This window comes from Geotrypetes seraphini, chromosome 4 (assembly GCF_902459505.1).
Source record: "Geotrypetes seraphini chromosome 4, aGeoSer1.1, whole genome shotgun sequence".
Taxonomy (NCBI): Eukaryota; Metazoa; Chordata; class Amphibia; order Gymnophiona; family Dermophiidae; genus Geotrypetes; species Geotrypetes seraphini.
This window is the reverse complement of record NC_047087.1, coordinates 132,997,662-133,023,063: the sequence shown is the minus strand read 5'-3', so window position 1 is coordinate 133,023,063 and position 25,402 is coordinate 132,997,662. Positions and strand designations below refer to the sequence as shown.

Genomic DNA, 25,402 nt, shown 5'->3' with positions numbered 1-25,402 from the left:
CAGTCTGTTTAGGTCCCTTTGTAAATCTTCGCATTCCTCTATAGTCCTAGCCCCACTAAATAGTTTGGTGTCGTCTGTGAATTTTATTACTTCGCACTTCGTCCCTGTTTCTAGATAATTTATAAATACATTGAATAGCAGCGGTCCAAGCACCGACCACAGGGGGGGCCACAACTTGTGACCCACCTCCAGTCCGAGTAGTGGCCCTTCACTCCTACCCTCAGCTTCCTACCCGCCAGCCAATTTCTGATCCATCTGTGTATGTCTCCTTCCACCCCATGGTTCTTCAGTTTCCGAAGTAGGCGTTCATGGGTATCTTGTCAAAGGCTTTTTGGAAGTCTAAGTATACGATGTCTATGGGGTCCCCTTTGTCCATCTGTTTGTTAATTCCTTCGAAGAAGTGCAGAAGCCATGTTGGCTTGTTTACATAAGTTATTCCTTTCTAGATGCTCCTTGATGCTATCTTTAATCAGCACTTCCACCATTTTCTCCGGAACCGAGGTCAGACTTACCGGTCTGTAGTTCCTGGGTTATCTCTTGATCCCTTTTTAAAGATGGGTGTAACGTTGGCTATCTTCCAATCCTCCGGGATCACGCCTGTTTTCAGGGATAGATTACAAACTTGCTGTAATAGTTCTACTATTTCCTCCTTAAGCTCTTTCAGTACCCTGGGGTGGATTCTGTCCAGGCCCGGTGATTTGTCAGTTTTTAGTTTTTCTAACTGCCTGTGTATGTCTTTAAGATTTACTTCCATGGATGCTAATTTTTCTGCTTGTTCTCCTTTGAAGATTTGTTCAGGTTCCAGTATGTTGGATATGTCCTCATTTGTAAATACTGACAAAAAGAACGTATTTAGTCTTTCTGCCACTTCTTTCTCCTCCTTCACCACACCCTTCCTATCTCCGTCATCCAATGGTCCCACCTCCTCCCTGGCCGGCTGCTTCCCTTTAACGTATCTGAAGAACGGTTTGAAATTTCGTGCTTCCCTGGCTAGCTTCTCCTCATATTCTCTTTTTGCTTTTCTAACCACGAGGTGACATTCTTTTTGATACTTCTTGTGTTCTTTCCAGTTTTCCTCGATTTTACCCTTTTTCCATTTCTTGAATGAATTCTTCTTATCACCTATTACTTTCTTCACTTTTTTAGTTATCCACGCCGGGTCTTTTGTTCGGCTCTTTTTGCACCCTCACATGCACATTAAAAGACAACGTACTGAAGTCAGAAGTTAAGAGAAATAATATGGGATTTGTGCAGGAAAACATGTATTTGGGGCCAAATGCTGCTTGAACACCATAATGAAAACCCTTTCCATTTAAAACTATAACATTATCCTGTAGATCAGTGCTTTTCAACCTTTTTACACCTGTGGACCGGCAGAAATAAAATAATTATTTTGTGGACTGGCAAACTACTAAGTCTAAAATTTATATACCCCGTTTCCGCCCCATCTCCGCAAGCTGGATCACCTCAGTAACTATAGAAAAATAGACAAATATAGTGCAAAATATAGACAACAGATATAAATTCTCAAAACTGACACGTTTTGATCACTAAATTGAAAATAAAATCATTTTTCCTACCTTTGCTGTCTGGTGATTTCATGAGTCTCTGGTTGCATTTCCTTATCTGTGTTTCCTTTCTTTCTTTCTGTACTCAGGCCCTTTCTATTCCCTCCCTCTTTCCTTCCTATGTCCTTAGTGCCCCCGGTGCCTCCTTCACATGTCTTTAGTGTCCCCAGTGCCTCCTTCCCATGTCTTTAGTGCCCCCAGTGCCTCCTTCCCATGTCCTTAGTGCCCCCAGTGCCTCCTGGGAAATCACTAGGAAATCAAACTTCGCCGTAGTGGCTCCTACTCTATGGAACGCCATGCCACTTCAACTCCATCTTGAAAATTCTCCTGACAAATTCAAGGTCAGATTAAAAACGTTTCTATTCAAGGACGCATACCTCAGCACTTAAATATTTCCTTCTCAATAGCTAGAAAATTAAACACCAACCGCTTTTAAGAAGCGATCCCATTCCTCAATGTCATTCCCCCTCAATTTTCCCTCCTTTTAAAACTTTTTTTTGTTTTTTTTAAAGATGTATTTATTAACTTTCCCTCTCCCTTTTATCCTCAAGCGCATGTTTGTACCTGTAACTTGTCTAATAAATGTTCCACACCAACCCTCCTTTTTTTTTTCTTTTTAATATATTTTACTTTTTAATTACTATTTAAACATTGTAAACCGGCCAGATGTCTCGATGGTCGGTACATTAAGACTTAATAAACTTGAAACTTAACTTAATAAGGACCCCAGCATGACAGAAGGCTTCCAAATCTAGAGGCTCACACAAGGCTCAAGAAACAGACTCTCCAGAAGAGTTCTCTGAGAAAGGAGTCCCTGAGAGAGAGGTTACCAGCTGATAGACAGCTCTAGAAACAGACTAATTCTTATGAGGGGAGAGAGAAAGCAGAGTGGCAGAGTTTGAACCTTTGCAGCGACACAACTCAAGTGACCCCCTGATGTAGGCATTTGTGTTCACCGAAACTTAGCACTATGTCGGGTCCTTATTACTGTACGTCCTGGATTGAAATAAAGAAAGTTTGATTTTATCCTCCTGGCTTAGGTGGATTGTTTATTTTAGAAGAGGTATTTTACTTGGAAGGTAGGTTTATATAATTACACTTTGTTCTCTAAGCCAGGTTAAAAAAAAAAAGAGATTTGTTGGGGAAGAGAGTGATTCTTAGGTTAGGGAAGTAAAGTGTATTTTAAATATATCTATATCTAACAGGCAGATATAGATATGGCATTTTGAAAAATATGCATACTATTGAACCTCTCCTTTCTCAGTCAGCTGTACAAATATGAAATACAGTCAAACCTTGGTTTGTGAGTAATGCGTTTTGCAAGTGTTTTTCAAGATGAGCAAAACATTCTCGCAAACCTTGTCTTGCAAACTGAGCGTTGACTTGATTTGCAAGCACCCCCCCACCCCCGAGAACTGGCATCCCCGCCTGCCCGAACAGCATTCAGCCTTACCCCATCTGGCACCGGCACGCAGCCCACAAGACATGCCGGTGCAAGAATTTCCTGCCTCTTGCCTGGGCCTCTGAGAAACTCGGAGAGAGTGAGAACCGGAAGGCCTTGAGCATGCACAGATGCTCAAGGCCCAGGCAAGAGGCAGGAACTTCTTTCAGTTGCATGTCCTGTGGGCTGCGTGCCAGTGCCAGATGGGGTAAGGCTGAATGCTGTTTGGGCGAGCGGTGCCGGTTCGCAGGGGGGGGGGGCGATGTCGGTTCTCGGGGGTGTGGGATGGAGCAGCGCCACTGGCCTCGGGGGGTGGGTGGGAACATATCAAGCGAGTTTCCCTTACTTCCTATGGGGAAACTCGCTTTGATATACAAGTAATTTGGTTTATAAGCATGCTTCTGGAACAAATTATGCTCGTAAACCAAGGTTCTACTGTATATGGGCATTTTCACCTCAAGCACTTTACCCTAGCCAGTTTTCAAAGAAAAATTACATAGGCCTTTTCTGAGTAATACCTACTACATACTCATATACTTTATATCTGTATGAGCTATTTTAATATTGTTCCCTTCCACAAACCAATAGGGGATATTATCAACATGGGCTACTGTTAAAACAAGTTATTTTACACTTAACCCCAGTTATAAATCACTAAGTCTTACTGCATAAAATGAAACCTGTATTAAAATAGCACGGGCTGGTGGTAAGACACCTTTTAACCCTTTAATTGGCAGATGGTAAAAATGGCTGCTTTACATAACTTGATGTTTAACAAGTGAACCAGTGCTAAGTAACAGGCATTTGGAGATGCCCATCTCCCATAAAAGACATAAGAAACACTTGTTGCTTTTGAGCAACAATGCCAAATAAAGGGTTAATGGTAGCCCATTTGATAACTATGCCCCAAAATACAAACAAAAAGAAGAAAGGAACAAACTTTGCAGACAATGATAAAGAATAAAACAATAGAGGTGATCAACCGCAAACTAAATATGAAATTAAAATGAAATAAATAAAAAATTGGATACAAAATTACAGTCACTATTTATTAGAATCCTTCAAGTGCAATCAAATCACATAAATCTCTTGTCATTCCCCCCAGGAGACCGATTATATCACTGTCACAATTCATGGACTTCTTTTTGAAACCCTTCATTCCACCGATTAGGACCAATGTTAGTGATGCTACTCAACTGATCAATTTGCTTGACTACAATGGTGATCTTAAAACTACTATTTTGGTAACCTTAGATATAGATTCTTTGCATACCAATATTCCAAAGTTAGAAGCTATAACAATTATCGAGAACATTAAAAAAAAAAAAAAGAACATATTTAATAATTCCAAATTACACTTGTGAAAAAATTAGGACACCCTATAAAATATTCAATTCTTTCTTAAGAAATGTTCACATATCGATGTCAAATCTTTATTTATCCCTGGAAAAGAAAGTGATGTAATTGCAGGTCAACAACAAAAGTTTTCCTTGATTTACTCATGAACTAAAAGATATCCACAAAGACGTGAATTCTAACTGAAGAATAAATTAGAACACCCCCACATATCCTCCCACTTAAAGTGGCTCAAATCATACACAGGTCTATCACCATCAGGTACACATGATTAGAACATCGTTACTCAGTATTTTGAAAGGTTTGCCCTACTTAAACCTCAGACATTTAGTTTGGTGTGCTCATGACTGCTGTGGTGAGAGTGAACACCATGGTGAGATCAAAAGAGCAGTCTGAGGCCTTCAGAAAGAAGATTGTAGCAGCTTATAAGTCTGGTAAGGGATTTAAAAAGATCTCCACAGTCTGGAAAATAGTGTACAAGTGGAAGACGCTCCAAACAACTGCCAACATGCTCAGCTCTGACCGGCCAAGCAAGTTGACCCCCAGAGCAAGACCGCAAGATGCTAAAAGAAGTCTCCAAAAACCCTAAAATGTCATCACAGGACCTGCAGCAAGCTCTTGCTACTTTTGATGTGAAAGTGCATGCCTCTACAACCAGAAAGAGATTGCAGAAATTTAACTTGCATGGAGGAAACATTTTCTCTCTAAGAGAAACATCAAGGCCAGACTGAAATTTGCCAGAGAGAACTTAGACAAACACTAGGACTTCTGGAATAGTATTCTATGGACAGATGAATCTAAAATTGAATTATTTGGACACCAGAAAAGAACACGTTTGGCGTACACCAAATACAGCATTCCAGGAAAAGAACCTCATACTAACTGTGAAGCATGAAGTGGAAGTGTCATGGTTTGGAGATGCTTTGCTGCAGCAGAACCTGGCCAGCTCACTATCAGACAGCGACATCATTATCAAAGATTGTCTCCCCCCAGGCTTCAAGATTATAACTCTTGCTAGAACCTGGGGAAGGGGAGGAGGATTAGCAATAATCTATGGAGACCACCTAAATTGCGCTGTTCTTAACTCTGAATCTTTGCCCAACTTAGAGATATTATCAGTATCGCTAACCTCAAAAATCCTAACAACCTATTCTGTTCTATGTCCCACCAAAAAAATGGAACCTAGCCAAGGAGGACTTCACGGAATTCTTGATAACCAACTCTCTAGCAAGCCCATACAACTTACTATGTGGTGATATCAACATTCACCTAGAGCAAACAGACCAACCAGAAATATCAGACTTTTGGTCACTCATCGCTCAATTAGACTACTTCACACCACCCCCAACCAAAACCCATCAAAAAGGTCATCAGTTAGACCTGGTGACTTTCTCCTCTAAAGAACCAATCAACCCCAAACTCTACTGGAAAGAAGATAACTGGTCACACTCCCTATGGTCTGACCACAGATTATGTTACTTCACTATAGACTGCCAGCAAAGAGCCAACATAAATAATAAAACAAGAACCAATAAAACCCACACTTCCAGAGGTAAGATCGACCCAAAAGAATTCTGGTCCCACTATGAGAATATCATTACTCAGAATACAGAAACAGATCAATTCATGTCCTCATGGACTAAAGACAGCACAAACATTCTAAACAAAATTGCCCCCTTAAAAATCCGCAGAAAGAGAAGCACAAATCTAGAGGGATGGTATGACTCCGAGCTGCTACTGCTAAAGAGAGACCTAAGAAAATCAGAAAGAGTATGGTCTAAATCTGGTACTCAAGAGCACAGGGCTGAGTGGAGATCAAAAGTAAAATACTACAAAAACCTCACCAAGGAAAAACGAAAAAATTTCTACGCCCAAAAAATAGGAAACGTCACAAACAACAGTAGAAACCTTTTCAACCTGGTCAACAACCTCTACAATCTTGAGACACTCACGAACACCCGAGAGGATTCCACCCTAACAGCCAGCACCCTAGCAGACTTCTTCAATTTCAAAATACAAAAATTAAGATCATCTATAACGCCCCCGGCCAATCCCCATGGGTACTTCCCCATCCTCAATGACACAAACACATCCAACTGTGTTCTAGGATCCAGAACCGACCTAAGTTGGAATCATTTCACACCCATAGACTGGCAATCCTTCAACAAATACTACAACAAATACAATAACTCCTACTGCAGACTAGATACTTGCCCCCCTAATGCCATGAAAACTGCTCCAGCCCACTTCAAAGCCAACATGCTGTCATGGGTCAACGCTCTACTATCCGCCGGAAACTTCCCAGCAGAACAAGGCCACATCTTGATAACCCCAATTACAAAAAACTCAAAAGAACCTCCCAACATCCCATCTAATTACAGACCCATCGCCAGCATCCCACTAGTCACCAAAATAACTGAGGGGGCAGTAAATGCTGAACTCACCACATACCTGGACAAATTCGACATCTTACACGACAACCAATCAGGCTTTCGCTCTGGCCACAGCACCGAAACCATCATTGCCTCTCTTCTCGACCACCTGCACTCGCTCTTCAGCCAAGTTCCAGCGCCCTAATCTTACAACTTGACCTAAGCAGTGCTTTCGATCTAGTTGACCACACCATTCTCCTAAACTGCCTTGCACACATTGGCATCTCCGGACAGGTTCTCAGCTGGTTCAACGGGTTTCTAAAAAATAGATCTTACAGAGTCATCAAGAACGACTCCTACTCCCATAGCTGGGACAACTCTTGTGGTGTCCCCCAGGGCTCGCCACTATCCCCCACCCTATTCAATATCTACCTCGTCTCCCTGGGAAACCTCCTGCAAAACTTCAAGCTCAAATTCTTCATTTACGCAGACGACATCACAATAATCATCCCTCTAACCAGTTTCACCCTAGAGCTGCTTGATTCTATATCACACTTACTCAGGCAGATAGAACTCTGGATGCTATCCCATAGACTAAAATTAAACGCTGACAAAACTAAATTCTTCCTGGCCTCCCCCAACGACAAACTCAAAACTACCTCAATCCAAGTGAATGGATCGGACTTTTCCCTAGAACAAACCCTAAAAATACTAGGAGTCACCCTAGACAAACACCTTTCCCTTGAGAAACACACTAATCTTACCGTCAGGAAATGCTTCTCGGTGCTCTGGAAACTCCGCACCATAAAAAAATACTTTGATGACAACTCATTCCGACTGTTAGTACAATCTTCCATTCTCAGCATCCTCGATTATTGCAATATCATTTACTTAGGCGCCATGAAGAAAACCACCAGGAGACTAAAACTGATTCAGAACACTGCTGTCCGCCTTATATTTGGCCTAAACAAATGGGAACATATCACCCCTTTCTACCATAAACTGCACTGGCTTCCATTTGAATCCAGAGTACTGTTCAAGTTCGCATGCCTCAGCTTCAAAACGGTGTTTGGTCTATCCCCAAGCTACCTCATCCCCCACTTTAAATTAAATCACAACAATAAGAACTCTCGCAGAATTCATCTATTCGCCTTCCCCTCCCTAAAACTATGCCCTCTCAAACGATTCGTTGACAAAACCTTCTCCTTCCAGGCGGCCAAAATAAACTCATGGCTTGCCCAAATTATACTTGACGCCCCCACTTACCTGGACTTCAGAAAAAAACTCAAAACTCACTTATTCCACAGACAGAATCCCTAACACTCCCTCTTGCGACTTCTACTCCCTTCAATACACTTGAACCCCCACCTTCCCCACCCCTAGGTCCCCTCCAAACCTATTAACTTCCCGGTCACTCATGTATATTCCATGTACTATATTCCCAGTATATTCCTTGCATATTCCTTGTATTCTCCTTGTACCATACTCCTTGTATTCTCCTTGTATATTACTTGTATATTCCTACTGATGGTATTTTATATCGACTTCATCTCGTTAAATTCCTGTTAACTTCAACGACATGTACATTCCAAAAAATTGTAAATTCCAACGTTATTTTCATGTGTAATCTTATTAACTACTGTGAACCGCCTAGAACTCTCTGGGTATGGCGGTATACAAAATAAAGTTATTATTATTATTATCATAGAATCCACCATGAATTCTACCATGTATCAGAGGGTGCTTGAGGAACATGTATTTTAAATTCCCCTTTCCACATGTACTCCCCTGAATGTCTTGTTTTCTTTCAAATAACTTGTAGTTCTTTTCCCTTCCTCTCCTTGTGTTCTTAGTTTTGTCAAGTCTGTCTATAGTCCTACTGGACTTAGCTTTTGTTAGTATTTTTATTGTTTCTCAAACTTTGTAATTTTATTATCATGTACATCGCTTAGAATTATGATTAAGCGATTAATCAAAGCCTCATTAAACTTGAAACTTGGGGTGATTTGAAACGGGCTGTACATGCAAGAAACCCCTCAAACATCTCACAGCTGAAAGAATTTCACATTGAGGAGTGGGCTAAACTTTCCTCAGCCCGAAGTCAGAGACTGGCAGATGACTACTAGAAGCATCTCGCTGCAGTTACTTCAGCCACAGGGGGTAACACTAACTATTAGGGTATCCTAATTTATTCTTCAGTTAGAATACACATTTTTGTGGATATCTTTTGTTTCATGAGTAAATCAAGGAAAATTTTGTTGTTTCCCTGCAATTACATCACTTTCTGTTCCAGAGATAAATAAAAAAATGATTTGACATGGATATATGAACATTTCTTAAGAAAGAACTGAATATTTCATGGGGTGTCTTTTTTTTTTTTTAAATATCTTTATTCATTTTTACATTATACAATCAAGTGTAAAAGAAATCAAGTCATACTGTACACTCTTCACTTGAAACTCTACAATCATTTTATACCATAGACTATCTCCCCTCCCTCCCTTTCCATATATTACCCCTCATAATGTCATAAAACCCACTCATCCCCCCTCCCTCTACACATATTTAATGGGGATAAATACAATTATTTATTATAATACTCAATTAATGGTCCCCACACCACTTTAAATTTCTTATAATAACCTCTCTTAGTTGCCAATGTTTTTTCCATTTCATACACTTGACAAACTGAACTCCACCAAAAACAATAATTCAATCCCCTATAGTCTTTCCAATTATGTGTTATATGTTGGATGGCAACTCCTGTTAAAATCATTAGCAGTTTATTATTATTCGATGAAATTTGACTTTTGGCCCTCATAGACATTCCAAACAAAACTGTGTCATATGATAGGGCCACAGGATTCTCTAACATACAATTTATTTGACCCCAGATCAATTTCCAAAAATTATTAATAAACGGACAATAAAATAATAGATGATCTAGAGTTCCAGCCTCAAGATGACAATGCCAACATCTATTAGACTTAGAGCAATCCAATTTTTGTAAGCGAACAGGGGTCCAGAGTGCTCTATGCAACAAGAAAAACCATGTTTGCCTCATAGACGCAGACATTGTACATCTTATCCTCCTAGACCAAATACGTGGCCATTGAGATGCATTAATTTGATGCTTAATCTCAATGCTCCAAATATCTCTAAGTACAGTCCTTGGTTTTTTATTTAAATAGCCAGATAATGTTTTGTACCACTGCGCGGCCTGGTGACCCATAAAATCTGCCTGGAAGCATAAGAATTCTAAAGTAAAATGAGTATTTAAAGATTTCCATTCAGGGAACCCTGCCTGAATGGCCTGCTTCAATTGCAACCATTTATAGCTTTGCTTTTTATTAAGTCCAAATTTATGTTGCAATTGTGAAAACTCCAGCAGCTTACCATCATTAATAACATCATTTAAAGTACGTATTCCTGCTTCAATCCAATCCTTCCAGACAATCATAAAACCGCCTATTTGTATCTTGGAGTTCAGCCATATATTTTGACAAGTAGATTTTTGAATAGTAATAGGAGTTAAGTTGTTAACATACTTTAATGTTGTCCATGTGTCCATTAATATCCTATTACTTTTTCTTATTCTAGGTATTTTAATACTAATCAAATGACGAAGCCTAATAGGAGACATGAGCTGCCACTCCAACCATAACCAATCTGGAAGCTTAAGACCCAATACATACCTTGGCGCAAGATATAGGATTGATGAAACCTATAAAAATTTGGAAAATTTACCCCTCCCTCCTCAATTGGTTTTTGTAAAGTCACTAGAGCAATTCTTACAGCTTTACCCAGCCAAATAAATTTACTAAGAATATTATTTAACTTTTTGTAAAAAGACCCCTGAAAAAAAACTGGTATCATTCCCATTTGATAAAAACCACAGGCAATATCATCATTTTGACTGTTTGTACTCTTCCCCACCAAGTTAAATGTAAAGGATTCCATTGCTCACATAACTCTGTTACTTTTTGCAATAAACTTTTTTCATTCATTATAATTGTCTCATCAAGCGTGTTTTTTATCCATATACCTAAGTATTTTATTCCTTCGTCTTTCCATATAAAAGGGAATGAATCAAATAATCCTTTTGTACAATGCACATTTAAAGGAAGAACTTCTGATTTAGTCCAATTTATTTTATATCCTGAAAACTTTCCAAATCTTTCAATCAAAACCAATAAATTTGGAATGGTTGTTTCAGGATTCCTCAAATGAAGTAATATATCATCCGCATATGCAGAAATTTTATATTCTTTATCTTTATGCAGTATACCCTGTATCTCCTCCTCCTGTTGAATAGCTAATAATAAGGGTTCAAGCACTATATCAAAAAGTAAAGGAGATAGAGGACATCCCTGTCTAACTCCCCTTTGCAATTTAAAACAATCAGAAAAATTATTATTGATATATAATCTAGCAACAGGAGAGCTATACAAAGTTTTAATCATTTGTATAAATCCCGAACCAATACCAAACCACTCCATGGCCTGATACATAAATGTCCATTCCACATGATCAAAAGCTTTCTCTGCATCCAGAGACACAGAAAAAGCCGGATCTCCAATTTCTTTTGTTAAATATAACATTTGCAATGCCAATCTGGTGTTATTAGAAGAGTGTCTCTGAGCAACAAACCCTGTTTGATTCATACCAACTATATGAGGAAGAGCTTTTGCCAAACGTGTAGCCAAAAGTTTGGCTAATAATTTACCATCTACATTTATCAACGAAATAGGCCTGTAATTTGAAACCAACATGAGATCTTTATTTGGCTTCGGCAAAACAATAGTTAATGATTCTGCCATAGTGCCTGATATACAACCTTTCTTTAGTTGATTCTGATATAAATTTAATAAATGAGGTAAAAGAGTATTTTGAAATGTTTTATAAAACTCTACCGTAAAACCATCACCACCTGGAGCGGTCCGTACTCTAAGAGACTTCAATGCTGTTTGTAATTCTTGTAAAGATATTGGATTTTCCAAACTTCTTTTTATATGATCAGGAATCTTCGGACCTTCAATATTATTTAAAAACTCTATACCATCTTTTTCTTTATTTAAATAAGACTCAGAAGAATATAGGTTTTTATAATAATTTAAAAACTGTTTTAAAATAGGACCAATCTGAAAATGAGTTTCACCTTTTTCATCTTTTATTGCATTCAATTTCATCTTTCTTTTTTTCACTTTAAGATAATTTGCCAATAGTCTTCCCGCCTTATTTGAACTACCATAATACAAAGCTTGTTGACACATATTTTTTTTATCCAAATTAGAAGAAATCTCATTATATTTATATTTTGCTTTTAATAAAGTTTGCAACATAGAATTCTCCCACTTATTAATCAATTTTAATTCTAAATCTTTTATTTCTTGTTCCAATTCCGTAAATTGCTTATTTAATTGTTTTTTAGAATAAGCTGAAAATGATATAATTTGCCCTCTCATCGTTGCCTTAAAAGCATCCCATATTATTTCTGTAGATATTTCCTCTGTAATATTATTTTGAAAATATTCATCCATTTTTAATTGAAATTCTTCACAAAATTTTGGATATGCAAGCAATGCATTATTAAATCTCCATACCGGCCTAACATTATCTGGGTCATTAAAATTTAAAGAAATCCACACTCCTCCATGATCTGATAAAATTATTGGTTCTATAGAGGCTTGTGTAACATCTTGTATTAGCCCATCAGAAACAAAAATATAATCAATTCTAGAAAAAGATTTATGAACATGTGAATAAAATGAAAAATCTCGATCATTAAAATGAAGAATGCTCCATATATCTTTTAAATTACAAGAATTTATAAAATTATCCAACCCTAAAGATTTTAAAATTTTACTAGGTTTTTTATCCAATAAAGGGTCCACAACAGCATTAAAATCTCCTGCCACTATCAAATTATTAGCAGCCAGTGGTAAAATTATTGGTTGTAGAGTTTTAAAATATTCAATTTGATTCGAATTAGGTACGTACACATTAAATAGCGCCACAGTATTATTGCCCATACTCATGTTCACATGCACCCATCTTCCTAATTTATCTGCTTTTACCATATTAAATCCTGCTGAACATTTTTTATTTATTAAAATTGCTACCCCAGCTGGTGCAAAAAAGCAATCCTTCACCCAATTACCAATTAACTTTTTTGATTCAGCTCCATTAAGGTGAGTCTCCTGTATGAAATAGACATCCGCATTCTGCTTTTTTAAATATATCAATACTTTTTTCCTTTTTATCGGGTGGTTGAGACCATTAACATTTATTGAAAAAAATTTTAAAGTCATTATATTAAATCAAAACAATAATCAATAATATTCCTCACATCAATATTATAACCTCTTTTCCCCATTTTAAAATTATTATTAGACCCCATCCCCTCCCTTATACCCCTTCCCATATTTTTAATCCCCCCCCTCCCGTCCCTCCCTTAAATTACTTGCCAACTTTGAAACGCACACTTTGACTAGGCAATAGATAAACTCCCCACAAGCTATATTTATTCTTTTAAACCAATAGCCAGATCATTATCATATTAAAATGAAAATCACTTTATCACACAAGACTTCTTTATCAAGGTTTACCTCTTTTTTTTTTTTCCCCCTTTCCTTTCCCCCCATCTCTCATAAACCCTCCCTTCTTTACTCATTCATTACCATTAAGATAGTATTGAAATATATAAATAATCAAACCAAATTTTAAAATTACAATCATCCAAACCACATCCATCTTTCATGGCAGACTACATCAAATACCCTCAAATTAAATATCACTTTTAAATATTATTAAATATATAATGGAAATCTTTCTTCCTGACTTTTCCTTTTCAAAAAGTCAATAATTACCCAAAAACAACAAATTTTATTCCTTTAACATAACCCTCCTAAAATTCCATATCCATTTTCACACTAGCATATTTGCTACCCTTTTAATTTCCACTCTATTCATAACATTCTCTTGTATCATATGCCTTATATTATAACATCCAAACTTTCCCTACATCCTTTGATTTTTACCAAAACTTCTAATTTTTTTTTTTTACCTCCTCACATATCCACCATTATTTATATTAATGTCAGACCAATTTTTAACACAAACAATAATATTATGACTCTTGTTGCATTAATATATTTGCAATTTCAAAACTATAGTCCATACATAACAACAAATATCCTCTTCTTGTAATGAGATGTTATATGTCCCACAATGTCTCCTTCCGAATCTCCTCTTGCTTGCAGTTCCATATCAATTTCTATCCTCTCACACTACTGTTTATACATTCTCAGTTTCATCTTTTGATCCACCTTAAATCTCCTTTCCAAATGATTTGCATAAAGATGTATAATGTCCACAATTTCAAACTTGTGGTGTCATTCATAGGTCTTTCACATTCTACATATATAAACCCTGTTCCTTTTTATTGACCATCATATCTCTGTCATTTTTATTTTAAGGTCAGGCCAACTATATACCAGAACCATCTTCAAAAAATCCTCTACTGCATTTATAGATTTTCCATTTCAGTGTCTTATTTCATATATCACAGCAGTCTTCTCCTTTTATGCAAATAATAATTGTAAGGCATATAAAGTCTCAGTCTAACTCTCATCTTGCTTGCAGATCCATTCTATTTAATGACCTCTTGCTTGTAGTTTATACCTTCTCAGTACTATTTAGAACTTATCTCCTTCAATCTGTTTTTCACAATCCTCCACCGTTTCTCAGACTGTCTGTCCAAACATCAAGTCAGTATAATCCATCTTATTATCCTCTGTCTTTTAAAAGGTCTGTAATATTGCATCTCTTATACTCTTACAGGCTACATTCCATTTGCCTCATGACAAGATAGAATGTGGAATGTATTTGAAATCCAACTGCAGCCATGCCTTTAGAATCTCATTAACTTTTTTTTTTAAACATATAAATTCCAAACAAATAATAAACATTTCAACCAAGAACACAAATACTTTCATCCAAATCTCTATTAAGTATCCATTGGTGATTCGCACTGCTCCAGAAACTCCTTAAGTTTATCTGCAGTATCAAAATTCAAAGTTTTATTCTTATAAGTGACCCGCATAGTTGCCGGGTATATGAGCCCATATCTAGCACCCAGACTTCTCAGCTGTGGTCTCAGGTCTAATAGCTGTTTCCTCTTTTGTGCCGTTGCTCTGGCAAAGTCAGGCACTATGTAAATCTTTGAATCCTGACACTTTAAGTTTTTATTATCTTTAGCTAATTTAATTATTTCAGCTACCTGTTGATATCTAAGTAGCTTAAAGATTAGTGGACGTGGTCCTTTTTGGCTGTTTGATAATCTCGTTGGGACCCTGTGTGCACGTTCTATTTCCAACGGAAACTTATTTTGCAACGGGAGCACCTTGGGCAAAAAATTAATTAAAAATCCAATCGGATCTGACTTTTCAATTCCCTCCGGGACCCCAAGCACCCTTAAATTATTCCTTCGTTCCCTATTGGACAAATCTTCCAGCTCCCTTTTCAGTGCTTCAATTTCCTTACTGTGTTCTTTGTGCTTTATACTTTCCTCCTCACACTTTTCCACTCGTTTATCCATTTGATCCACTTTCATTTCCATCGCTTGTAATTTATTTGATAAACATACCACCTCTTCTTTGACTTCTTTTATATTTTTAGCACATTCCAATATTATTTCCTTTACCGCCTGTATTTCTTTCATTATGTCTTTGTTTTCTACATCCTCCGGTGGCAACGGAACTGACAGCGGTGTAGCTGAATCAAGTTTTGATCGCTTCACGCTTCCTGAGCTGCTCCCCGCCGCCAAATTTTTGTTTTGCTTTCCCGAAGCCATTATCCACCTCTGCCTCACTTTTCAGAGTGAAATTTAAATTTTTTTCCGGCTATGTTCTCTGTCAACTAGCTTGTCTTCACGGAGCAACTCCACTACCCAGCCATTTTCGTCCGCTCCAAAGCCACGCCCCTTCATGGGGTGTCTTAATTTTTTCACATGACTGTATATCAGCATTATTCTTGCAACTATTGCTTTAACACAGAACTACTTTTAGTTTTGAAAAGAGGCTTTTCCAACAGGTATGGCAATGGGGGTGTCCATAGCTCTGGACATTGCCAACTTATATATATGCATCCCTTTTTGAAGGCTGATGCAGGTGGATGTGCCGAAACGGTCAGGTCCCCTTTTATGAATTGATTGCTCATGAAAGATCCTAATAAATCATGACTGTAATCTTGATAAATATGCCCCCAAATGTCTTTATTGGATTTTTAAATGCTGAGCCTTATTTAGGATTGGGATACAATTAGGTGAGCAGGACATCAAAATTCCCATCTATGTTTAGGATGTCAATAGTAACCATCACAAAGTAAGTCTGTCAATTACAAACCACAACAGCCTGAAAGAACCATGTGAGAAATTAAATCAATGTGTCTTTAAATAAAATTCAAATGTGGGATTAAAATGTGTCTTTTTATATCAAGCTTGCTGCAGTATATACTTTGGACAGGACCAGTGCAGCTCCCCTGTCTCTAAAAATAAAAACGTTAGCCATTAGATTTCAGTGTTCAGACATGAGCGAGAAGGTGTTTCTGTGATTTACACGTTTGAGCTCTAGAAATGCTTCTCACTTATAACCAGTCAGAATAAAATACTGGACAACTACTGTGCACTCTACCCCCTTAACTATATACAGTACTGTAGAAAACAGTCTACATCATCGGAAAAATCCTCTTGTATAATCAAAGCTTATGATATGGGGGCTTACTCTCAATACAAGCAATGCTCTTTTTTTGTGTTTCCCTAAAAGGAATTAATGAACAGTAGCTTCTAGGACAGTCCCTTTGGCTTTATCCATGCTACTTCCATTTGCCCAGCAACAACTAAACTGTTTTACCATGCCTAGAAATATAGCTTTGTATTTCAAGTAAGACCAGTTCTGAAGTAACATTTGCTTCTTGTTGACCCCCTGAAAATATTCGTGCCTGCTCTGAAAGCATGTGGACACTTGTTATTCCACGCTAAAGTGTTCATTACGCCTGCTGCACAATTAGTGCTTTTAACTGCATGCACAGCACAAGAGACGCACAGGCCTTGGCTTTTGTTTTGAAAACAAAAAAAGTTGCCTTCATCCTGACCATTTTGCACACTTACTTTTCAAGAGTACACAGTTTTATTTGTGCATGTCGTCGAGCGAATTTGGACACTGCATGCTTATCAAAACTGTGTATGCAAATGGTACAGGTCCAAGCACAGCTTGACCAGCTGCCTGAACATTACTTTTTACAGACTTAAAAAAAAAAAAAAAAAAACCAACTCCCAACCAACCCAAACTTTTTTGGCAGTGGGAAAGCCCAAAAAGAAGGCAATCTTCAGGCAGAAGGTGCTGCAGAGAGGTCCTGTATTCAGTACTTTTACGGATGATACAGCAAGAGCACAAGGAGCAGCAGTCATGCCACGTCTATCTTCTCCCCATTTTTGCCCTGCAGACTGAAGAGATGTGTGAGCAAGCCATAGACCACGCCTCTAGCAACCAGACTGATCAAAATGGTAGTGCCTGTGATTAAACACGGTGCAAGTTTTATAATCCAAAGCTTTACATGTGCATGCTAATCCCCCCCCCCCCACCCTTCAAGCAACTTCTACTTAAAGCTACAAAATGGAATGGAAATGGTGTTGGGCTTCTTACTGATACTTATTATGCAGTCACAAGCCCCTATCCAAGCAGTCTAGGAATTCAAGGCTTGCGGTGCTGGCCACAGACAGACAGTAGTGAGCCTCCTTCCTGATTTCCTCCATGTGTACTGGAGTTCAGTCAGTTTCCAAATTTTATGATTTTTTTTTTTTTTTTACCTCTCTGCCCGGATTTTGTATTTGAGAACAAAATAGGCAATGAGGCGCAGAGAGATGAAAAAGATGCCCAGCACGACAAAGTCCAAGTACAGCCGGGCGTTCTCCACATCTAGCTCTCGCAGGATGGCCTCTGACTTCTGGAAGTGGCAGGTGTCGTCCTTGTCGCAGTGCAGGTCTTCTCGATCTAGGCCATATATAGAGAGGATTACGCCTTCAAAACCATACCTGGAGAGAGATAAGACAGGTAGATTCATGAGGGATTGCATTGCCAGCTGCTTCTGCCGAAAAGCATGGAGGATGTAGGCAGAAACTGCAAACACTGCACGCCTTTAAAGCCAGAGGTATTTGTATTGCTCCCTTGGTGACAAATGCTGCACATGTGCAAGGTAATTTTAGGTAGATTGAATATCCATAATAATAAAAGGCTAAGCGCGCATGCGCTTTTCAAAGATTTTGATTCCTGGTGGCGTGAGGTGTGCTTCTGTGTCACACCTCACGGCGCCTGCGCTAGCTGGAGGTGCGTGTTTCAGAGACTCCTCCCTCCCGCTGCCGCTGCTCTTCAAAGCAGCCTGCTGAGGTTCGCCAGCCGCTGTAGCGAACCTCGCAGGCCACTCTCCACCTTCCCGATGCAGAAAAAAAAAAAAAGCAAATCCAGGTAGGACGGAGGCTGCGATCGGCAGCGACTGCTGCTACTCCTCCAGTCGCCTAGCTCCTCTCCGCCGGCCCCGGCCGGCAGCCCCCTCCACCCCGTCCTGATCACGAGGGAGACCGTACAAAGGGAAATGTAAGGGGAAGGGGAAAGGGAGGAAGCGTCTCTAGCACCCGTTAATGTAATGGGCTTAAAGAGCTAGTATATATATAAAGAGAGAGATGTACAGAAAAATAAGGCACTGTTGTTTTATAAAATTGTGCAACAGTTGCTGCACAATATACAAAATAGTTGTACGTATGTGAACAGGTTAATACAGGGGTCTCAAAGTCCCTCCTCGAGGGCCGCAATCCAGTCCGGTTTTCAGGATTTCCCCAATGAATATGCATTGAAAGCAATGCATGCACATAGATCTCATGCATATTCATTGGGGAAATCCTGAAAACCCGACTGGATTGCGGCCCTCAAGGAGGGGCTTTGAGATCCCTGGGTTAATACAAGTACATTTCTAGGTGATGTGTGTGTTCACATGCAAGCACAGGTACATTAATAAAATGATAGCCAGGGCTTAAAAGCCAAACTTTGGAACTAACACCCTTCCCATGGCTCACCTCATGGTGAGATAGTAGGATCAGAGGAAGAACCTGGACAGCCAGAGCAGGGCAGTATAATGAACCTCATAGCCTAAAAAGGTTAGAGCCACAACAAGGCTTTGAAAAAGGGAAAGGGTACAGGATAAATCCTCAGTCATGGTACATGGGATTGATGTGCCACTAGGGCTTATGCGCCTCTGAGAAGTAACATAGTAGATGATGGCAGATAAAGACCCAAATGGTCCATTCAGTCTGCCCAACCTGATTCAATTTAAATTTTTTTAATTTTTTCTTCTTAGCTATTTTTGGGTAAGAATCCAAAGCTCTACCTGGTACTGTGCTTTGGGTTCCAACTGCCGAAAAGCTGAAAGCTATGCCGTCGGTAGTTTCACTACCAGCAGGACCTCAGCAGAGATGTCAGACTAACGATGTACCACCCATCTGGCCAGCAGCAGGTGGGCAATATTAGAGGCGGAGGACTGCGTTTGATGTGACAACGGCGACACTGAATTTATACTGCACAAAAGAAAGGCTCAGCAATCTACTTCTGTATTCTGCAACGACTCTCAGGAACTAGAGAATGACACGGGGACAAATTTTTCCCCATCCCCGCAGGAACTCAATTTCCCCGTCCCGTCCTCATGAGTTTTGGCATTGTCCCTGTCCCGTAAGCTCTACCTTAACTGCACAAGCCTCAAACACTTATGATTCTAAAGTGTTTGAGGCTTGTGTAAATGAGGACAGAGCATGCAGGATTGGGGCAGGAGCAGGAAAAGAACTCACTGGGATAGGAAAATGAGTTCCTACAGGGACGGGGAAAAATTTGTCCCCGTGCCATTCTCATCAAGGACTCAAGGATGACCCTTGGGAGGAGGAATGCTGGCGTAAGTTTAACTCCCAGTAAGCCCTCAGATCCTTTGCTGAGCGGCATTGATGGGGCCAGGTATAGCAGAGCACCAGACCAGTGCTGATAGGGGCTCGGTGCAGCAGAGAGATTGACTGGTGGCAGGAAGGTCCATGGAGACCTATATACCAGCAGAGCGAAGATACTCCACGGTGTCCAGACTACCTGAAAGAACCAAACCTTGGCCTATACATTTGGGCAGGTGGAAGAAGAAAAGGGAGCCAGCCAAACCAAAAGTGCCTGAAGGAACTGGGACGCCTATCGACCAAACCACAGTTGCATTTCAGAGCATAAGATCAGATTAGGGCACAGATACCAGTTGGGGGAAAGTCTTTCTTTAGTGTTTAATATTAGTTTAAAATCCAGCTAGGAAAAAAGTAGCCCTACAGAACACATGTTTTGCAAAAGTCTTTCAGTTAGGCAGTTAGAAAGTGCTCTTTTGTTTAGCTGCCTTTCAGTTAAACAATTATATAGAGTGACTCATCCAGAAGGTGTAGCTGACATCATATTCACTTTAGAAGCACAGCTAACAAAAAGAAAGCCTAGACCTCAACTGCTCCTTGTCCTGAAGAGGTGCTGAGTGAGGATCTGCTAAGGGGAAGAAAAACTCCATTGGAATATCTTACCTGCTAGCATTCAAACTTGCAAAAAGGAAAAACTTGGGCTTCAGTGGGTTATTTCATTGCCCTTCTCTTTTATTTCTTTAGTTCAGTACTTTGCTTTTACAGCAGTCGGTTTAGGCAATAGTGTATGTAGCCTTTAGAGTCTCTGTTAGGGTTTTAGTCTAGATTAGTATTTTAAGTTGCATTTCAGAGCATAAGATCAGATAAGAGGACAGATAGCAATTGAAGAAAGTCTTTCATTAGTGTTTAACTCCTGCCCACCCACCCCTGGCCTGATCTGATTTGCAGTTCCTTGAACCAATTAGAAGGCTAAAATGAAATAGTCTTAAGAAATCGTCTGGGAAATCCTTGGAGGGTAACCTACCAATTACAACATAAGAATTACTATACTGGGACAGACTGAAGGTCCATCAAGCCCAGTATCCTGTTTCCAACAGTGACCAACCCAGGTCCCAAGTACCTAGCTAGATTCCAAGTAGTAAAAACAGATTTTATGCTGCTTATCTTAGGAATGAGTAGTGGATTTTCCCAAGCCATCTCAATAATGGCTTATGGACTTCTCCTTTAGGAACTTATTCAAACCTTTTAAAAATTCTGCTAAGCTGATTTTTCATCACATTCTCCGGCAACAGTTCTAGGCCTATTTATATGTTTTCCTAAAGGGATCATGCTGCCTTTACAGTCACTCTGAACGCACAAAGCACAGGGGTACAAATTAGAGAATGACACGGTGGCGGTTTACCCGCGGCCACCGCGTTTAGCCGCGGGTAACCCGCCAAAACGGAGAACGAAAACTAGCAGAAGCTGCGGGGACGGAGACAAGGCCATTCACCGCCCCGTGGAGCGGTGAATGGTCTTGTCCCCGCAGTGAGGCATGAAGGATCGCGCGGTCCCCGCAGCCCACACCCGCCTGCCCAATCGATCGTAGTGATTAGCCAGCTCTCTCCCTTCTCTTCACCTTAGTTTGTAGGTTTTCTTTTTCGGCGACCCGCACGCTATCAAAGAGCCGCGCACCCGCGGCTGCTCAGTTTCGATCTTCTGCTCTGACGCAACCGGAAACAGGAAGTTGCAGCAGAGCAGAAGATTGAACACTGAGCAGCCGCGCGTGTGCGGCTCTTTGGGAAAGCATGCAGGTCGCCGAAAAGAAAGCCTGCAAACTAAGGTGAGGAGAAGGGATGAGAGCTGGCTAAACACTAGGATCGATTAGGCAGGCGGGTGGGGGCTGCGGATCGCCCGTGTTCACTGGCTCAAACTGGAAGGAGGGAGTGAAAGGGAAAAGGATTCTGGGCCAAGGAGATGAAGATGGAAAGAAAAACCCACAGCAGGAAAGAAAGGGAAGGAACAGGCAGGTGAGCCAGATGCACCCCCTTCCCTTCCCCGCGGTCGACAAACCTCTTGGCTCCAGCAGCGGCCGCAGCACTGTAAACAGCTGCTTCGCGGCCTCTACTGCCCCGCCTCGAGAGGGGGGGAGAGGGGTTGGTGGAACGAATCAAAGCGAGTTTCCACTCATTCCTATGGGGAAACTCACTTTGATATGCTCGTAAACCAAGGTTCCACTGCTAATATAAAACAATAATGAAGGTAACAGAAAAATTTTCTATAAATTAGAATCAGTACCTGAATGGCTCATGCTGCTCCCGACGCTTATAGAGTTCCTATGAGCATCGGGAGAAGCGCAGGGTATTCAGTGTGGCTCTCTGTGCTAAAAACTGCTAGCGCAGTTTAACAGAAGAGGGAGTTAATTTTGTATGCTGTTTTTACTGTTTTATATTATCAATGTTATGTGTTTTCTATAATTCTCTAGTGTGTGTGTATGTGGGGAGGCGGGGTTCCACTAAAGAAATAAATACAAATAAATAAGTACCTGACATATGACATGTAGGACATCCACTGCAGATAAGTGGGAATGGTATCAAAGCTGACAAAGAAACCAGAGAAAAGGAGAACAGGTATGGCAGTCACTGGGCCCACAAAGGTTGCCACCTGTAAAAAGGAAGGAGAAACCAATGGTCAGAGCTAAAGAAAGGATGCTGGATTACCTCTGAGGAGGACAAACATTAACTCAGTTGTGCAATCTGGGTAGGAGATACTGAGGCCTATCAGGGGATACAGTGTTTAAAGTATAGTTTCTGGGTGGCTTTAATGCTATTGAAAATACCATAGCAGTATTAACTTGCAGAAAATTGTAAGATAATGAAATCAGTTCGTACCTTCAAACACAAACCAGTATCATAAAATTATTTTTTCTTTCTTTTTTATCTTATTCTAAGGTCTTCAGAAGTGCCAGTATTAGCCCAGCGTTTTTCAATGGCTAAAAATGCTTGTGTGGCATTGGCCTCCTCTTTAGACCCTTTAGTTTTATTTTTATCAATTTTCCAAAAGTGCTCAGTGCTCTATATTAAACCAACTTCATTAAATAGCTATAGTAAAAAGCTAAAAACTTATCTTTTTTTGTTTTGTTGTTCATAATGTTTTTAGCTTTTTTACTATAGCTATTTAATGAAGTTGGTTTAATATAGAGCACTGAGCACTTTTGGAAAATTGATAAATGAAAATTGATAATAAAAATAAAACCTAACGGGTCTAAAGAGGAGGCCAATGCCACATAAAGCACAGTTACTTACCGTAACAGGTGTTATCCAGGGACAGCAGGCAGATATTCTTGACTGATGGGTGACGGCACCGACGGAGCCCCGGTACGGACACTTTTAGAGTGATTGCACTCTAAGAACTTGGAAAGTTCTAGAGGCCGCACCGCACGTGCGCGAGTGCCTTCCCGCCCGACACAGGCGCGCGGTCCCCAGTTATGATAAGCCAGCTAAGAAGCCAACCCGGGGAGGTGGGTGGGACGCAAGAATATCTGCCTGCTGTCCCTGGATAACACCTGTTACGGTAAGTAACTGTGCTTTATCCCAGGACAAGCAGGCAGTATATTCTTGACTGATGGGTGACCTCCAAGCTAACAAAAAGAGGGATGGTGGGAAGGTTGGCCATTAGGAAAACAAATTTTGCAAAACAGATTGGCCGAAGTGTCCATCCCGTCTGGAGAAAGCGTCCAGACAATAATGAGATGTAAAAGTATGAACTGAGGACCAGGTGGCAGCCTTGCAGATTTCCTCAATAGGAGTGGAACGGAGGAACGCTACAGATGCTGCCATAGCTCGGACCCTATGGGCCGTGACAGAACCTTCCAGAGTCAGTCCGGTCTGAGCATAACAGAATGAAATGCACGCTGCAAGCCAATTGGACAACGTACGTTTAGAAACAGGATGTCCTAATTATTCGGATCAAAGGACAGAAAGAGTTGAGGAGATGATCTGTGGGCTTAGTACGGTCTAAATAGTAAGCCAAAGCCCGCTTACAGTCCAAAGTATGTAGAGCCTGCTCACCAGAATGAGAGTGAGGCCTCGGAAAGAAGACAGGCAGAACAATGGATTGATTGAGATGGAATTCAGAGACAACCTTAGGAAGAAACTTTGGATGTGTAAGCAGAACCACCTTATCATGATGAAAGACTGTGAAAGGTGGGTCAGAAACTAGTGCATGGAGCTCACTGACCCTCCTGGCAGAGGTGAGAGCAATAAGGAAAAGTACCTTCCAAGTGAGGAACTTGAAAGAGGCATTCGCCAAAGGTTCAAATGGAGGCTTCATTAAAGCGGATAGAACCACATTAAGATCCCAGACCACAGGAGGACCTTTAATAGGAGGTTTTAAATTAAAGAGACCTCGCATGAATCTGGTGACCAGGGGATGAGCTGAAAGAGCTTTCCATGGACTGGCTCATGAAAGCCGCAATAGCACTGAGATGAACTCTGACGGAGGTAGATTTGAGGCCAGAGTCAGACAGAAAAAGTAGGTAATCCAACAATGACTCTACTGAAAGAGATGTGGGATTATGATGATGAAGAAGACACCAAGAAGAAAATCTTGTCCACTTCTGATGGTAACACTGAAGAGTGGTCGGTTTCCTGGAGACATTCAGGACAGAACGGACGGGCTGAGACAGTAGAGAATCATGTGAAGTCAGCCCGAGAGATACCAAGCTGTCAGGTGTAGCGACTGGAGGTTGGGATGTAGAAGGGTCTCCTGTTGCTGTGTAAGCAGAGAAGGAAATATTGGAAGCAGAAAAGGATCCCTGGAACTGAGTTGAAGTAGAAGGGAGAACCAATGCTGCCTGGGCCATCTTGGAGCGATTAGAATCATGGTGGCTCTGTCCCTCTTGAGCTTGAACAACGTGCGTAACATGAGTGGAAGTGGAGGGAAAGCATACAGGAACAGATTGGACCAATCTAGGAGGAATGCATCCGCTGCCAGACGGTGAGGAGTGTAGAGTCTGGAGCAGAAGCTGGGCAGTTGGTGATTGTGAGGAGCTGCAAAGAGGTCCACTTGAGGAGTGCCCCACTGGTCGAAGATGGACTGCAAGGTCGATGGATCGAGAGTCCATTCGTGTGGTTGTAAAACTCTGCTGAGTTTGTCTGCTAATGAGTTCTGCTCCCCCTGGATGTAGATCGCTTTCAGGAACAAGTGGTGATCTGTGGCCCAAGTCCAGATTCTCTGGGCTTCCTGGCATAATAGGCGAGAGCCTGTCCCACCCTGTTTGTTGATGTAATACATCGCCACCTGATTGTCTGTGCAAAGTAGAAGTACCTGAGGAAAGAGAAGATGCTGAAATGCTTTGAGGGCATAAAACATTGCCCTGAGTTCCAGGAAATTGATGTGATGTTTCATTTCCTGAGGTGTCCAAAACCCTTGAGTTTGAAACTCGTCCAAATGTGCTCCCCAAGCATAAGGGGATGCATCGGTGGTGATGACAAGCTGATGCTGAGGCAGATGAAATAGAAGACCTCTGGATAGATTTGAGGATATCAACCACCATTGCAGAGATCGACGAAGTGATGATGTCACAGATATGTGTCGTGAGCAAGGATCTGTCGCCTGGGACCACTGGTTGGCTAAGGTCCATTGGGGAGTGCGCAGGTGAAGACGCGCAAGGGGAGTGACGTGAACTGTGGAGGCCATGTGACCCAAA

At 40.6% G+C, this 25,402-nt stretch overlaps 2 protein-coding genes across 2 annotated transcripts in view; both read right to left on the bottom strand.

Moving 5' to 3' along the window:
- The window catches only part of LOC117359712 (putative gastrointestinal growth factor xP4), a 92,390-nt gene extending 85,557 nt beyond the window's left edge, over positions 1-6,833 (bottom strand). Inside the window, exon 1 of the mRNA XM_033942927.1 lies at positions 6,817-6,833. Coding sequence (XP_033798818.1) covers positions 6,817-6,833 — 17 coding nt within the window. The remainder of the gene's footprint in view (positions 1-6,816) is intronic.
- Positions 6,834-17,422: 10,589 nt separating this feature from the next.
- Positions 17,423-25,402, bottom strand: part of ABCG1 (ATP binding cassette subfamily G member 1) — a 129,976-nt gene continuing 121,996 nt past the window's right edge. The window contains exons 14-15 of the mRNA XM_033940130.1: positions 22,238-22,356; positions 17,423-17,829 (exon numbers count right to left, since the gene is read on the bottom strand). Coding sequence (XP_033796021.1) covers positions 17,601-17,829; positions 22,238-22,356 — 348 coding nt within the window. The 3' untranslated portion in view covers positions 17,423-17,600. The remainder of the gene's footprint in view (positions 17,830-22,237; positions 22,357-25,402) is intronic.